We start from the raw sequence: 15,390 nt of genomic DNA, 5'->3' as shown, positions 1-15,390 counted from the left end.
AATTGCCACCTCCAGCTGGCGAGCTATCTAGTGCCTCAATGGCAGGAGTTTGAAACTCGTTACAAGCACTTTGTGGCTAAGGGAAAGCCGAACTTCAAGCGGGAATTAATCCTACCCTTCGAGTGTGGGGACATCTCGTAGTATTTACCAAAAAAAAATACAACATAAATGAAAACGTCATATGTTTTCTTTTACTACTCCCTCTTCCTATTATCAAGAACCGAAAAAAAAGTATAATTTTTACAAAGAAACATTACGGATTGAAGGGAAATAAATTGCTGTAAACAATATGATGTTGAATTTTTATGCAAATGAGTACAGTGAAATTACCATATTGTGCTTCATTACATAATCAAGTATTGCCCTAGCTTAGGTAATGAAGGGATAATAGAGATAGTATGAAAATAATGACATCTTTACTTATTTAGAATCGGAAGTCCTTGGTTGTATAAATCATTATGAATATAAGATAAAATGAATGTGTATAAGGACTCATTTGAGAGTGATTCTGAATAGACTAAAAACACTTTTGTGGAGAAACATATGGGAGGTGCTTATTCTTAGAATCACTTAAAATTACTAAAAGTTTTCTAAATAATCACTTTAAGTGATTTTGTGGAAAAACACATGGGAGGTGCTTCTTCCTAGAATAACTTAGGGGCAATTTAGCATTGTGTGTTATGAAAATAATTGCTATTAGATTTGCTGTGAGAGAAATCAGCTGTGAGATAAAGCAGTTTGGTGTTTGGTCAAATTTTTGTTAAAAGTATTGTTGATACTGATTCCCACATAATCAAAAACTAATTCCAGCATAATCATTAAACCTAGCGCCTCTTCGAAACTGATTCCCGCATAATTAAAAAATGAAAGAACCTCATTAGCCGCTTTCTCTTATAGCTTTCTCTCACAGCAATTTTTAACAATAAGTAATTTTCTCATAGTTTACCAAAAGGGTTGACCTTCCCAAATTTTTTAAAAAATCACTTATCACCCAAAATAAGCAATGCCAAACAAAGACTTAAAATTACTAAAAGTGATTATATAGATGATTCTACATAAAAGTGATTATTGACAACTCCGAAATCACTCCTAAATAAGCCCTAAGAATAATTGTGTCACGACTCGACTCTCCTAGCAAGATATTGTCTGCTTTGGGCCTCCCCCCTAACGGTTTTGTTTTTGGGCTCAAGCTAATGCTATATTGCCCAAAAGGCCTCTTGCTAGGAAAAGAAGTGCTTACACATATAAAACACTTCACCTTTCTCTCCCCGAGTGATGTGGGATTGCTTACCATTCTTGTTTCCCCAAGACACAGGTCTTACAAATTGTCATTAATCAATCTAATCCACGGTCAGCCCTAGCCTTGGGCTCCAAGGGCAACTACCCACAATCTCATATTAAGAGGCTCTACATGTTTTTTTTTTTTGGTGGTAAATACCACATGATGTCTCCACACCCAAAGGGTGAAATTAATCCCCGCTCGGGTGTTCGATTTGCCCCTGGCCACAAAGTGCTTCCAATGGGTTTTGAACCCCTGCCATTAAGGCACCATGTAACTTTCCAGTTGGAGGTAACAATTTGCCAACCACACCACACTTTGTGGTTCAAATGTTTTTCATACATGTATGTATTATATATAAGAAAAATTTAGTAACACTCAATAAAATGGAAAATAATTAGGATATTGTAAATGGACTAGTTCTGTTTTGGACTAAGTCATCAATTTTTGAATTTTTGTTAGCTTGATGTTTAATTTGTATTTTAAATTACTTTTCTATCCTTTTATAACCAAAAACACCCCCAAAATCCCAAAAAAAAAATCACACAATTTATTCTGAGATCCGATCAGATCCATCGACCCTCAATGTTGAACCCAACCCCACCACCGATCCTTCCAGTCTCAACCACCGCAACCTCTGGTGGCTCCGCCCAAGCCCAAGGCCCGAGCGCCCCCCCGGCCTTTCGCACCTTCTTCAACTGCCTCTCTCACGCGCCGTTGATCCACTAGGCTAGGCTTCCAGCAGATGATTTGTATGTTCCAGTGCTCAGATTTTGGTGTGGTTTTTGTTCATCTCCACCACCTGTCACATGTTAGGAAATAATCCAGTCTAAAACAAATTTTGCCATAATCAGCAGGCATATGTTAGGAAATAAGAAATCAATTTGCAGTAACAAAAATATATACATATTTTGCTAAGTCTAAAACAGATTAAGCCATAATCAGAAGGGTGTCATTATTAATCCTATAGTTATCTGCTTTAGTTGAAGCAGTACAAGCCTGAGGCTTAATATCTCCACGTTGATCATGTTGATCATTGTTTACCCCATAGCCATATCCCAGCTTGGAAACAACGACAGTTTTTGCAGAGAATGCCTTGTCTGTGTAGCTGCTCTGCTCATTTCAAGGTTGTGGACACCATTTTATTGAAATAAATGGTCGCGCGGCTATACAATTAATATTTAAAGAGTACAGCCGCGCGGCTATACTATTTAATATTCAAATATATTTAAAGAGCGTGGCCGCGCGCTTATACTCTTTAAACATATTTGAATATTAAATTGTATAGCCGTGCGGCTATACTGTTTAAATATATTCGAATATTGCTATACTATTTAAATATATCAGCATTAGCTTTTCATGTCCCAGATCGTATTTCCGATGCTTGGTGGATTGCGACACAAGACCCTGACGGAGCCCAGCTTGATTTGCCTAAAGAACTTACCGAGGTTAGTTTCTGTTCATATAGGTATGTCGTGTTGATAGAATGTACATATCATTTTTTGATGATATCCACTCTCAGGAATCTGTTGGTTTCATGGACAACACACAAATATGACTTTAAAGTTGGTGCAGGTTCAACATCTGCAAACAAGCAAAGTGATCATAAAAATGAAACTGCATATGTAGAAGAACATTCCCCAAATGTTAAGGTTGAAGATCAGATGATGGAAACAAAGATTTGATGAGAACAACACCTGTTCGACATTCAGCAAGAACTGCCAGAAAACGATTCAAGTAGCTTCATTTGTGCTGCATTACCATATTTGCCTTTTCAGACCTGTCTGATATACCTATGAGTAAGTGGTTCTTATCATCCAAAAGAAAAAGGGGAAAAAAAATGGATGAAACATATTGCAAATAGTTACAAAGGGCACTGATGCCTAATGTCCATTCTGAAGTCACTTATTGAAGACATGAATGCACTCATTGCTCTTCAGCAGATGAGTTGTTGTGTGGGAATGTCGTGTAGCCTCTATGGATATCACTAGTGCGAAGAATGAATATATAAACTATTAGACGATTATCTCCATGATATGTTGTAGTACCTTTAGTTAGATTATCATAGATAATTAACCATTTTGATATATTTTCTTTTTGCTGAAGAATAATACAAGAAAAGAGAGTGCTTGTTGATCGTCCAGAAGGCACACACTTTCCTGTGATGCGTCCACACATGCTTCAGTAAGAGAAAGAATTCGGATTTGATGGTTAAATGAGTTTAAGACAATGTTTATCAGGAACCATTCAAAATTCCTGTGCATGTTTTCTTCTAATTCAAATGTAATTAAGCGCCAATGAGGTCTAGCCTAGTAAAACAGGGTCTTGACTTGCATACTAGTGGTCTCAATTTTGAATCCCCATGGCATCATATGGTAGTGTGTGTGTGTGTGTGAGAGAGAAACTCCCCTCCCCTCTAGTTTAGACTATTGCTTGTACTAAGAAAAATGTATGTATATGTATGATATTATTAGCCTAATCGACAAAGTTCCAAATGGCAGAATATACAGAAGACAACTTACCTCCTATATACGCAGCATAGAGTAGGGATGCCCAAAGATCAGGTACCAAAGTAGACAAAGCTACTAGGCACAATCCTCGACCAAACAACTAGGTTTGAAAAGGTTTAAGATATGAGAACATTTTTTTCTTAAAATAATGTCAAATTCTGAAACCTCTACCAACCTAATTAGTAGGAAATCTAAAACTAAGACTGTTTATCATTAAATAACCAATGAACCCAACAAGAAAGAATTGCTCTATGTGTCGCGAACAAGTAAGAAAAAATAATTCGAATGAGGGACAAAAATGAATGAATAGATATGAGATTTGCTTCATCCGAAGAGGGGCAAAAATCATTTGTTTAAGATGAAACCAGAGGATAACCATTTTGGCCTTATTTGGTGCCTCGATGTTTACTGGATTGAAATTGAATCCAAACTAATCCTTATAAACCTCATCATTTTATATGGAATTTGTAAGACATAATATATTAATTGTTGTCTAATTTACTAAGTTCATTCCAAACATTTATAAATTCACTAAACAAGGATCATTGATCAATACATTAGTCCAATCCAAACGAAGCAGCCAGAACATTAGTGCAATCAAGGCCAAGCTTATTTCCTCAAGTTTGGATCAAGATATGGACATGTTTGCTTCCACATCATTCTCAAGTAAACAAACATAATCAGCCAAGTGGCCTTGCCAATCATTCATTGGTTCATTAATCAGACCGGATATATTGACGTCGTATTCAAACATTATAAGAACAACACAAGGCCAAAATTCCCAAATTAGCCCCAGTAAATTCCCTTTAGAGTCCTTTCACATTAGAGCGGTCTAAAAAATCTTACAAGTTCCAAGTTACAGCGGTAACTCCAACGATCCTTTTTTTTTCTTCTCGTTGCGGTAGATCCCAAAATTCAAACTTTCACAGCGGTAAAACCCATGATTCCATTTTTCTACAGCGGTTAATTCCCAACTATGATCGAAAACTACAGCAAAGGGTACAAAAGGTATTTCACTTTATTTTCTTGCATTTGATTAGACAACGCAGAGAGGACATATCGTATGCAATGATGTAATGAAATTTACAATAAGAGGAAGCAGAAATATTGCTGTGACCATTTCTCCAAGTATTTTAATGTTGTTGTCGTTAAAAACAATCAAGCCTGCAAGGCTTCAACGGCGACGTTTTGTCACTTTGTTATTCGTCGACTTCTCGAGCTCCCAGATTCTTCAGCTAACCCATCATTATAAAGCCACCGCCACCTCGTGCTCAGACGGTTTCAATCAGAGACTGAAGCAAAAGCCGATCAATGGGTTTACGCGCGCAAAACGACGGCGTCCGGGGCAGGAGGAAATCATCGACGAGAGGCCACCACAGGTTCGTGGGCGTTCGACAGAGGCCATCGGGGAGATGGGTCGCCGAGATTAAGGACTCTCTGCAAAAGGTGAGGCTTTGGCTCGGGACTTTCGACACAGCGGAGGACGCCGCTCGAGCCTACGACGACGCGGCTCGAGCGCTGCGCGGTGCGAACGCCCGAACCAACTTCGAATTGCCCCAATCGACCAATGGGTCCGGCCATGCCAATGGCGGTGCCGGCGTGGCCGAAAATGTGGAGCCTTTTTCGTTTGAGGCTGTGTGTGGAAATGGGGCTGAAGCCGATGGGTTGCTTGGCGCGCTCAGGGCTAAGCTGCTCGACGGCAAAGGGTGTGTGGTTCCGCAACCACGGGGGAATAATGGTGGTGCCAAGATGGAGCCGTCTCCTATTGGTCCACGTGGCGTGGTGGGTTTTGTGAACCCGAACCGGCATCCTTCTTCATCCTGGTCGGCGAAGGAGGATCCGATTGTGTTAGATATTAACGGTCATGATCATCGGTGGGGTCATCATCAAGCTCAGCCTAGTCACACAGCATCAAACCAGAGCATAGCTTGGAGCAATGAGTCTCCAGCATTAGCATATGACCAAGTGCCCAATTGGTCAACATGGTCAACGCAAACTGATTCATTTACAGAGCAGTGCCCTATGGAGCTGCCATTGCAAATCACAAGCCTTGCTGGGGATGGTAAAGTGACAGCGGCGAGCACACAGCAGCTGTCACAGATTGATGGGTCAGCAATTTTGGGGTCATCAACTTCAGGTGCTTGGTCTTCAGACCAGCAGCAGTTTTTGCACTGTGACAACAATTGGGCGGCAGGTGGTGCAAATGCCTCTTGGGACCCACTCTTCTATGCATCCTCTGTTCTGGGGTGATAGACATAGATGAGATCATATCATATAAAAATTAATTAAATTTTTTTTCTTTCTTTTAGGTGTTTTTAACAATGCCTTTTTAACCTTACGAGCTAAGTCTTCTTTGCAGGCTAATCATTCTTTAATGCGTGTGTGCCCCCAATAATAAATTATGTACCCTACTTCCCCTCTTTGTTTGTGTGTTGCAGTAGTGAGTGACAATTATGTAAATGTATTAAATGGCTCTAGTTAATCAGGTTTAACATGTATTGATCCTTGGTTACCAGAACTCTACTTTCTTTTGTTTCCATGATTTTAACTTGACCCAAAACAAAAAATTTATAAATTTGCCTAGTCAATGACCATCCTGCACAGAAATTTGTCCTGAAAATGCCAACTACAGCTTAACTAGTTACATAAAAAATCCTATTCGATTGAACTAAACACCTAAAGCAATGCTTCTTGTAGGAAGTGGATAGCATATGCTAGTTTTGCGTGTGCGCTGCCTATGGCCGTGAAGGGAAAGAGGAAGAAGGGCCCTGCAAAAATTAAAAAAAAAAAGAACGCAAAAAGGTGTGAACAGAAAGTTCACTCGAGCTCGTAGAAGAAAAATTATTCTCACCAGAAGGCATCATTCTCACATTTTGACCATTTTATTCGTGATTACCGCCTGCGCCACCTTGCTTTCATAATAATCGACCTCCTTTTTTTCCCCAATTGATAATCCTCCCAGCGAAGTTCTTCGTGACTTTTGTCTTTATATACTGGCATTGCTGATATTGACTCCAATTTTGCAGCAGTAGCCCCACTACCACCATCTGGTTCTGGAGTTTCTGTATATGCAGCCACTCTACTACCCCCACGTTGTTGGCCCCCAAAAGCTGACTGCCCAAAGGTATTGTTCCCCAATGGTGTTGGCTGCGCTCCTGCATCACAAATTATAAGAATATAATACAGATACAATGACACAAAGCAAAATGAGGCATTCCTTGACTTTAATGAAAGACAATAAGATATTCCTTGACCAGCAAAAACATTAGTCCAGTTTTTCTTTCAAAATGTACCACCACTCATATACATCTAAACTCACTCACCGAATGGAGTACTTTGTGCTCCAAATGGAGATGAGGCACTACCAAATGTAGAATTTGATTGGCCAAAAGCAGGAGCTGATGTAAAGCTGAAAGATGAACCAAAAGATGATGAACTGAATGCTGTAGACGATGTTCCAAAGCCAGTAGAAGGGAAGGATGGGATTTTTGGAGAAAACAAATTTGGTGCAGTTGCGGTATTAAAAGGACTTGTAGATGCTTGAGGAAATGATGATGCAGTATTCAAAGAGTTCGGTTGTGACGCAGACATGCCAAAGCCACTCCCACCAGCAGGAGCTGGACCACCTGGAAGTTAAAATTATAATGTTCAGAACCTAATAAACGTCATAATTTCTGACAACCATGGCAACTTTTCTAATAACTAGCAACATACCTTTATCTCCCAATTGATAATCCTCCCAGCGAAGTTCTTCGTGACTTTTGTCTTTATATACTGGCATTGCTGATATTGACTCCAATTTTGCAGCAGTAGCCCCACTACCACCATCTGGTTCAGGAGTTTCTGTATATGCAGCCACTCTACTACCCCTACGTTGTTGGCCCCCAAAAGCTGACTGCCCAAAGGCATTGCTCCCCAATGTTGTTGGCTGAGCTCCTGCATCACAAATTATAAGAATATAATACAGGTACAATGACACAAAGCAAAATGAGGCATTCCTTGACTTTAATGAAAGACAATAAGATATTCCTTGACCAGCAAAAACATTAGTCCAGTTTTTCTTTCAAAATGTACCACCACTCGTGTATATCTAAACTTACTCACCAAATGGAGAACTCTGTGCTCCAAACGGAGATGAGGCACTACCAAATGTAGAATTTGATTGGCCAAAAGCAGGAGCTGATGTAAAGCTGAAAGATGGAGTACTGGATGAACCAAAACCAGGAGCACTTAACGCACCAAAACCTGGATTGCTTGAAGTACCAAAAGTGGATCCGGATGAACCAAAAGCTGGGGTGCTTGAAGCCCCAAATGCTCCCGTAGATCCAAACACCGAAGAATTTGACACCCCGAATGCAGATCCTGTGCTTCCAAATGTAGGACTTGTTGTGGAACCGAAGGCCGGACTGCCTGTAATACAGATACAATGACACAAAGCAAAATGAGGCATTCCTTGACTTTAATGAAAGACAATAAGATATTCCTTGACCAGCAAAAACATTAGTCCAGTTTTTCTTTCAAAATGTACCACCACTCGTATATATCTAAACTTACTCACCAAATGGAGAACTCTGTGCTCCAAACGGAGATGAGGCACTACCAAATGTAGAATTTGATTGGCCAAAAGCTGGAGCTGATGTAAAGCTGAAAGATGGAGTACTGGATGAACCAAAACCAGGAGCACTTGACGCACCAAAACCTGGATTGCTTGAAGTACCAAAGGTGGATCCAGATGAACCAAAAGCTGGGGTGCTTGAAGCCCCAAATGCTCCCGTAGATCCAAACACCGAAGAATTTGACACCCCGAATGCAGATCCTGTGCTTCCAAATGTAGGACTTGTTGTGGAACCAAAGGCTGGACTGCCTGTAATACAGATACAATGACACAAAGCAAAATGAGGCATTCCTTGACTTTAATGAAAGACAATAAGATATTCCTTGACCAGCAAAAACATTAGTCCAGTTTTTCTTTCAAAATGTACCACCACTCATATATATCTAAACTTACTCACCAAATGGAGAACTCTGTGCTCCAAATGGAGATGAGGCACTACTAAATGTAGAATTTGATTGGCCAAAAGCAGGAGCTGATGTAAAGCTGAAAGATGGAGTACTGGATGAACCAAAACCATGAGCACTTGACGCACCAAAACCTGGATTGCTTGAAGTACCAAAGGTGGATCCAGATGAACCAAAAGCTGGGGTGCTTGAAGCCCCAAATGCTCCCGTAGATCCAAACACGGAGGAATTTGACACCCCGAATGCAGATCCTGTGCTTCCAAACGTAGGACTTGTTGTGGAACCAAAGGCTGGACTGCTTGTAGCCCCAAAGGCTGGGGGGTTGCTAGTAGCTCCAAAGGCCGGGGTACTTGTAGCACCAAATGCTGGGGTGCTTGTAGCACCAAACGCTGGGGTGCTCGTAGCACCAAAGGCTGGGGTGCTCGTAGCACCAAAGGCTGGACTACTTGTACCACCAAAGGCTGGGGTGGTGGTAGCACCAAATGCTGGCTGACTTGATCCACCAAATGGTGTGGTGGAACCAAATATTCCGCTCCCAAATGCTGGCTGTGATGGCTGAGTTGTGCTTCCAAAAGGACTTGGTTGAGCAGTATTGGACCCAAATGCTTCAAAAACAGGCTTCTGACCAAAACCAGATGAACCTGTTGAGAGAGTGAGAATCATCAGTGACAACATGTTATCCAAATAACAAAGATTTGGGCACAGAGAGATGAATGAAAATGAATAACATGTTCACCAAATAACAAAGCAATTTTGTAGATTACGCATCCATTATAATTATATGTAGATTGTTGATGAGCTTCTAAAATGGAGGTGACCTCAGCAAGCAAAAGAAAACACACACTGGTGCAAGACAAATATATAAAGCTGCAAGTATAGATTAAGAAGTAAAGCTCCGCTAATTGAGGAGAACAAATGTCTGCTTAAAATACAAGATGAAACCAATCCCTCACGTGAAAACCAGAGCACCTAAAGATATAATAATCATACCTCTTCCACTCTCAAAGTCTTAATTACACTCGTGATATTTCTTAGTGACATTTCTTAATACTTGAACCCTAGTCCTCTATTATAGACATTCAATCTAATCCAATACATGTGTGCATGCATCAAATAACCAGAAACCTAAACAATAATCTATTTACTTACACACAAAAAAGAAAGATCATCCAAATTCATCTGGTAAGGAAATAAGTCCGCGGCATGACAACAACAAAATACAGTCAAAGTTCCAGCCCAATAAAAAATTTGTTTCGCAAGTCAGCTGTTAGACCCCATCTCATACAGAAGTCCTTTACAAGTTAGCACGGCATCAGAAATGTATACTGAACAAAAAATTTGACAACAACATAGCCATCTCACACAGAAAGCAAAATCCACTTATAAATGCTCAATAACCTCATAAATTTCCAAGAAAACTCAGTATAAACCTGAAGGGTATTAAAAATGATAGGGACATTGTAAACAAATTTCTAATAACCGTATTTCACAGTAATTACATTAAAATGAATCACTTGAAAGGTGGTGAGGGAGCACAAAATGTAGAAATTTAAACTAACTCAATCAACTTACCACCAAATGGTGATGGTGAACTATTGAAAGCCGGACTAGAAGCCGCTCCAAAAGCAGGAGTTGTATTTCCAAAAGCTGGTGAGGATGAAGCACTGAAGGTCGTTGAGGAAGAAAAAGGTGAAGAAGATTGAGCTGCACCAAATACACCAGTTGAAGTGCCGCCAAATATGGAACTCCCCGTTTGGGCACCAAACGGGATTGTGCTACCAAAAGGCTTGGGAACAAAAGGATTGTTACTTGTGTTGCTGGTCTGCCCAAAGACTGGTTGGGATGCAAACGGGCTGCTAGATGACTGCCCAAAAGCTGCTAAACAATGTTCCACACATTGAATTATTAATTTTCGTGAGGAAAAAAATTACCAATCACAAAGATTCTTCAGGGAGTAAAAGCAGCACTAACAGAACACCAGATAAACATAAACATAATCATAGCCCAAAACTGATAGTAAATGCATGTCATGTTCATCTTAGAATGAAACAAATAAAACAGGAATGACCAATTACAGGCCCTATATGCATCTTTAAAATTCATAGTCTTAAAATCACCACCAAGTTCGTAGGACCAGAAGGAGAATTTCATGAAGAAAAGGATAGTCCTCATAGAACTATCACCAACAATTTATTAGGGGCCTGGAAGACATTGAAAAACAGTTGCCCTGAAACAAAGAAAACTGCAAGGGGGAGAAAGATAAAATTAAAAAAAAATAGTTTGGAGCATTATACAAGTACGTGTGAGCAAGCACACACAAAAATGCACAGAAGAAGGAAGGAACAAATAAAATTACACTCGTGGTTGGCGTTGTTCGAAAGAAAACAACAGTAAAAGAAAGATCATCCAAATAACAAAGTAATCGGGCACAGAGAGATAATTGGAAATGAATAAAACTACCAATACATGTTATTCAATCTAATCCAATACATGTGTGCATGCAGAAACCTAAACAATAATCTATTTACTTAAATAAAAAAGAAAGATCATCCAAATTCATTTGGCAAGGATAGAAGTCCACAACAAGTCCTTTATGCCCCTGGTTGCCACATAGAGAAAGATATAGACAGAGGGGCGGAGTGTGGATGCGCTGGGGAAGAAGGTGGTTGGAAGCTGAAGAAGGAGCAGAGCTTCAAGAACAGAAACTCCTCCCCCAATGAAAAACAAAAATGATTTCAACAATACAGAGATTACACAAACTCAAAGCTTTGAAGCAAACCACACTCTACAACAAGTTAACAACTACAAAATTACACATGGGAACCTCTTCCGCATTGCTCACAGAGCTCAGTACAATCAGCTACAACAAACCCATAGAAGTGGGAGAAAGGGACCCAAGAGAATTTTTAACCAAAAAAACCATTTAAAAAAGTACCTTTGACTGTCGTGGAGGTGGGGCTGGGCGAGGAGAGAGAGAATGGTGGTGGTTGGGTGGGGGTTGTCGGGTGGGGCGTGGTGGGTGGAGATGGGAGGAGGTGGGGATTTTGTTGGGGGGGGGGGCTGCCCTGCGAGAGAAAGAGGGAGGATTGAATTTGTAAGTTTTTTTATTTTTAAATTGAAAATTAAAAAAATTTAATGAATATTTTATTCAACCTCAGTAAAAGGACAGTTCTAGCCTTGGACTGTTAAGTTGATCTTGCTAGGCCATCTCTAGTCATAGGGCTAATGTAGGCCGGGACTAAAAATTTAGCCCTCCCAAATATTAATTTTTTAAAGAATAGTGCATAGCTAAATTTTTCCATCTCCAAGCATGCATGGCTATATTTTAGAGACTTTCATATTTTATTATTTTGAGAAAAACTATAGTACAACGCTCATATATTCCACAATTATGTATTGTTTAATTTAATTAAACTATGATTTAGAGATAATATTTTTTAATCTATATATTTATAAAAAAAAAATGATTTTAAAACATTTTAAAAGGTTTTAAATAAATAAATAACTTTTCAATCAATGGTTCTAACCTCCAACGATCAGAAACCAATTATATATATATAAAACAAAACGAATTTAAAAACATTTAAAAAGGTTATTAAAAATAAAAATAAAAACCTAATGGCTAGCTTACGTTATCGATGACGTCAACGCGCCTTTTAATATTGGCTGTTGAATCTGCAGTTGCACAAGATGTTTCGTGCTCTTGCCCACTCATGATACTTTATCATCTTGAAAAGCATATGTGCTAAGCCCACAAAAAATTTGGTCTAGGCCAAAGCTGGGCTACATTTGGCCTAGTTGGAGGGCTAAGGGCCAAATGCGGCCCTCCAAATTTGGCCAAAAATGTTTTTAGCCCAAGGCTGGAGATGAATTCTGCATTATTTTAGGACCATATTTGGCCTATGGCTGTGGCTGGAGATGGCCTTAGATTTAGGGGGTGTGACTGTAATAAATGAAACCTGTGGAGTCTGGCTGTAATTATGACAAACTTCAGGGTATCTAAATGAAATTCTCCCTTAAGAAAAATAACATAGAAAACAATTATTCAAATATGGAATGAATTGAAAAACACAGTTACGAGGAAACAAAATCAAACTCAAGGAGTCAAGGTCTTCATAAAAAAATCAGACTCAAGGATCAAATAAAAGATAGAGAAAAGAAGCTCACAGTTAGTAGAACCAAACATCTTCTCTTACGATTCTGTATTCAAAATCAGGGCTAGATTTGTCGATCCCAAGCTGAAACAGAAATAGAACACAAATTCATCACAAAATAACAAGGCAACGAGAATCCAATTATGCGAGAAATCGCTAAAACACAAGCCGAATTAACGCGAGCCATTGCAGAAATCAGAAAACCAGAGCATCAATACAATACAGCAGAAATTAAACGCAATCGTAAGCCTGATAAACAGACTAAAAGTGAAGGCAAGGGTTTTCGAAGTACCTGAAAGTGAGCTAAAGCGATGGAGAAGACGAATGTGGAAGTAAGGTTTCGAAAAAGGAACTGAGCCGTCGAAAGTGATGAAATGGAAAGATAAAGGGAGAGAGGAAAGATGGCTTGGCTTGCAACATTCCAAGTCTCGCGCGCCAATGTCATGTCAGAATTGGAGAAGCCAAAAGCTATTTACTTTACACTGGCAAAAAAGAAAAGAACAGAAAAAAAATAGAGAAGGGAAATTGGGTAAAATGGAACACACGCTCAAATATTTAGGCTTATTTGTTGAAATGCCCCAGTGGTTTCAAATAATCTCAATTTACCGTATAATGTTTTAAATGACTCAATCTCCCCATGAACTTTCATTATGTGACCAAGGTTGCCTCATTCTATGTGTTTTCAGATAAAAATCGTTAAATCAATGTGACATGGGTATTTTGGTATATTTAACTATTAAAAATTAAAATTAAAATTAAATATAAAAAAATGCTTGAAATTATTTAAAATGTTTAAAAATATATATAATAAAAATAAATTAGGAATAACTTTATTTGTTGAAATACCCCATGTGGTTTCTAAATAGTCTCAATTTGCCCCTTGAACTTCCATTTTGTGACCAAGGTTCCCCATTCCGTTAGTTTTCAAATAAAAACCGTTAAATTCAATGACGTGGCATGGATATTAGATGACCTCAAGTACAAATTCGATCAAATGCAACTCAACTCCTTTCAATTTTAACAATGGAACACCACCATATATTAAGTTAACTATTGGTCATATATATACAATCGAAGTAGTTTGGATTTTTCAATGGAATACCACCAAAATTTCTTATCACGTTCGATACTAGTATGCCGAATGTGGGCATGGGCTAAGCCAATATCAAGGCCCATTACACAATAAACCAAATTAAGGAAGAATAATAATGAAAAAACTACTTTATGGCCCGGAAATAATGACGTGGCGGTGGAAAGCCAACAACTCGTACAAGTTTGTTGGAGTTGAAAAACCAATGGAACTGTCAGTAACCACTAGCAAACTCATATGATCTACAAAGGCCATTGATAAGAAAACGGTGAAGGGCCATCTAGAGAGAGAGAGAGAGAGAAACAAACAAGGAGAAAATTGACCAAAAACAAACAAACAAACAAGGATTTCGATGAAGGAGCAAGAGGACTAGCACTGATCGAATCCATGCATTGCCAGAAGAAAAAGGAAAGAGAGAAGGAAAAAGGAGAGAACAGAAAAGAGAGAAAGAGGAAAAAGAAGAGATGAGAAAAAAAGAATTAAAAAGGAAGAGAAAAGAAAAGAGAAAAAGAGAAAAACAAAGAGAGGAGAAAGAGTGATGGGAGAAAGAAGAAGAAGAAAAGAAAACAGAAAGGTTGGTTCAATTAGTAAGGTGCAAGCTGTGCGTTGACCCCCAACCGAGTTCGATACCATGAGAGTATAGCCGTTCTGCAATACCATTTTTTAATAATAAAAACACAATCATATAGCTGCACGGCTATACTATTTATTATAAAAAAATTATAAAAAAAGGACCCATCTATTTGCATTAGTTTATACTTTATAGATATTAATTTGCTAGTTTCGATATATATACTTTATAGATTTAATTTTTTTAATATATATTATTTTTATTCAACATTATGTGAAAATTATTTGTATAATACATAAATTTTGTGTGTATTATTGAAAATTTTGTAAAAAATCAAGTGTATTAAACATGAAAAATACATATGTATGTGTAAAATACGAGTATTAAACATGAAAATGCTAAATTCTTTATACGGGTAGTAACTCTGGAAAAGTAAAAACACAAAAATGGACAATAGAAACTCAGCTAATGGCCTAATAGTAATGGATAATGCTCTAAACTATCTATAAACAAAAATAAGTAAAATATATATATATATTTTTAAAAATAATAAGATCACAGTAGCTATGTAAAGAGTATCGCTGCACGGCTATATTATTTTTTTTTTAAACTTGAAAAAAAAAAAGACGCCAAATCCAGAGTATAGCCGAGCGGCTATACGGTTTGAAAAAAAGCCCGCCCAGTGCCCGACTAGCAATTCGGCGACACGTGTCAAGACAGTATAGCCGCACGGCTATACCATTTTTTAATAATAAAAAATATAGTAT

General features: G+C 38.5%; 2 protein-coding genes across 7 annotated transcripts; one reads left to right on the top strand and one right to left on the bottom strand.

The window, feature by feature from the left end:
• Nucleotides 1-5,100: 5,100 nt before the first annotated feature.
• On the top strand, nucleotides 5,101-6,093 carry LOC110757789 (uncharacterized). Its single transcript, XM_021959515.2, has one exon. It carries the CDS (start codon nucleotides 5,101-5,103, stop codon nucleotides 6,037-6,039), a length of 939 nt encoding a protein of 312 aa, XP_021815207.1. The 3' UTR covers nucleotides 6,040-6,093.
• Nucleotides 5,891-13,458, bottom strand: LOC110757787 (uncharacterized). Of its 6 annotated transcripts, none has more exons than XM_021959511.2 (10): nucleotides 13,255-13,458; nucleotides 12,976-13,046; nucleotides 10,381-10,686; nucleotides 8,802-9,449; nucleotides 8,348-8,653; nucleotides 7,894-8,199; nucleotides 7,504-7,725; nucleotides 7,113-7,415; nucleotides 6,641-6,944; nucleotides 5,891-6,030 (listed from the first exon to the last, which is right to left on the bottom strand). In XM_021959511.2, exons 2-9 carry the CDS (start codon nucleotides 12,992-12,994, stop codon nucleotides 6,682-6,684), a joined length of 2,373 nt encoding a protein of 790 aa, XP_021815203.2. In that variant the 5' UTR covers nucleotides 12,995-13,046; nucleotides 13,255-13,458; the 3' UTR covers nucleotides 5,891-6,030; nucleotides 6,641-6,681. The 6 variants fall into 6 exon arrangements, with proteins under 6 accessions (XP_021815203.2, XP_088109422.1, XP_088109423.1 ...); XM_088253296.1 differs by having other exon boundaries at nucleotides 5,893-6,025; XM_088253297.1 differs by having other exon boundaries at nucleotides 5,895-6,030; nucleotides 6,660-6,944.
• Between the last annotated feature and the right edge of the window lie 1,932 nt (nucleotides 13,459-15,390).

The sequence above is a fragment of the Prunus avium genome, chromosome 5 (genome assembly GCF_965620075.1).
Source record: "Prunus avium chromosome 5, drPruAviu1.hap1.1, whole genome shotgun sequence".
Taxonomy (NCBI): Eukaryota; Viridiplantae; Streptophyta; class Magnoliopsida; order Rosales; family Rosaceae; genus Prunus; species Prunus avium.
This window is presented reverse-complemented; position numbering and strand designations above follow the sequence as displayed.

What these genes read in the sequence shown, in the direction of transcription:
- LOC110757789 (XM_021959515.2), top strand. Translation starts at nt 5,101, where the DNA reads ATGGGTTTACGCGCGCAAAACGACGGCGTCCGGGGCAGGAGGAAATCA.
- LOC110757787 (XM_021959511.2), bottom strand. An exon ending in AGCACAGAGTTCTCCATTTG is followed by an intron (nt 8,654 to 8,801) that starts GTGAGTAAGTTT and finishes TCTGTATTACAG; the next exon opens with GCAGTCCAGCCTTTGGTTCC. An exon ending in TTATCAATTGGGAGATAAAG is followed by an intron (nt 7,416 to 7,503) that starts GTATGTTGCTAG and finishes TTTAACTTCCAG; the next exon opens with GTGGTCCAGCTCCTGCTGGT.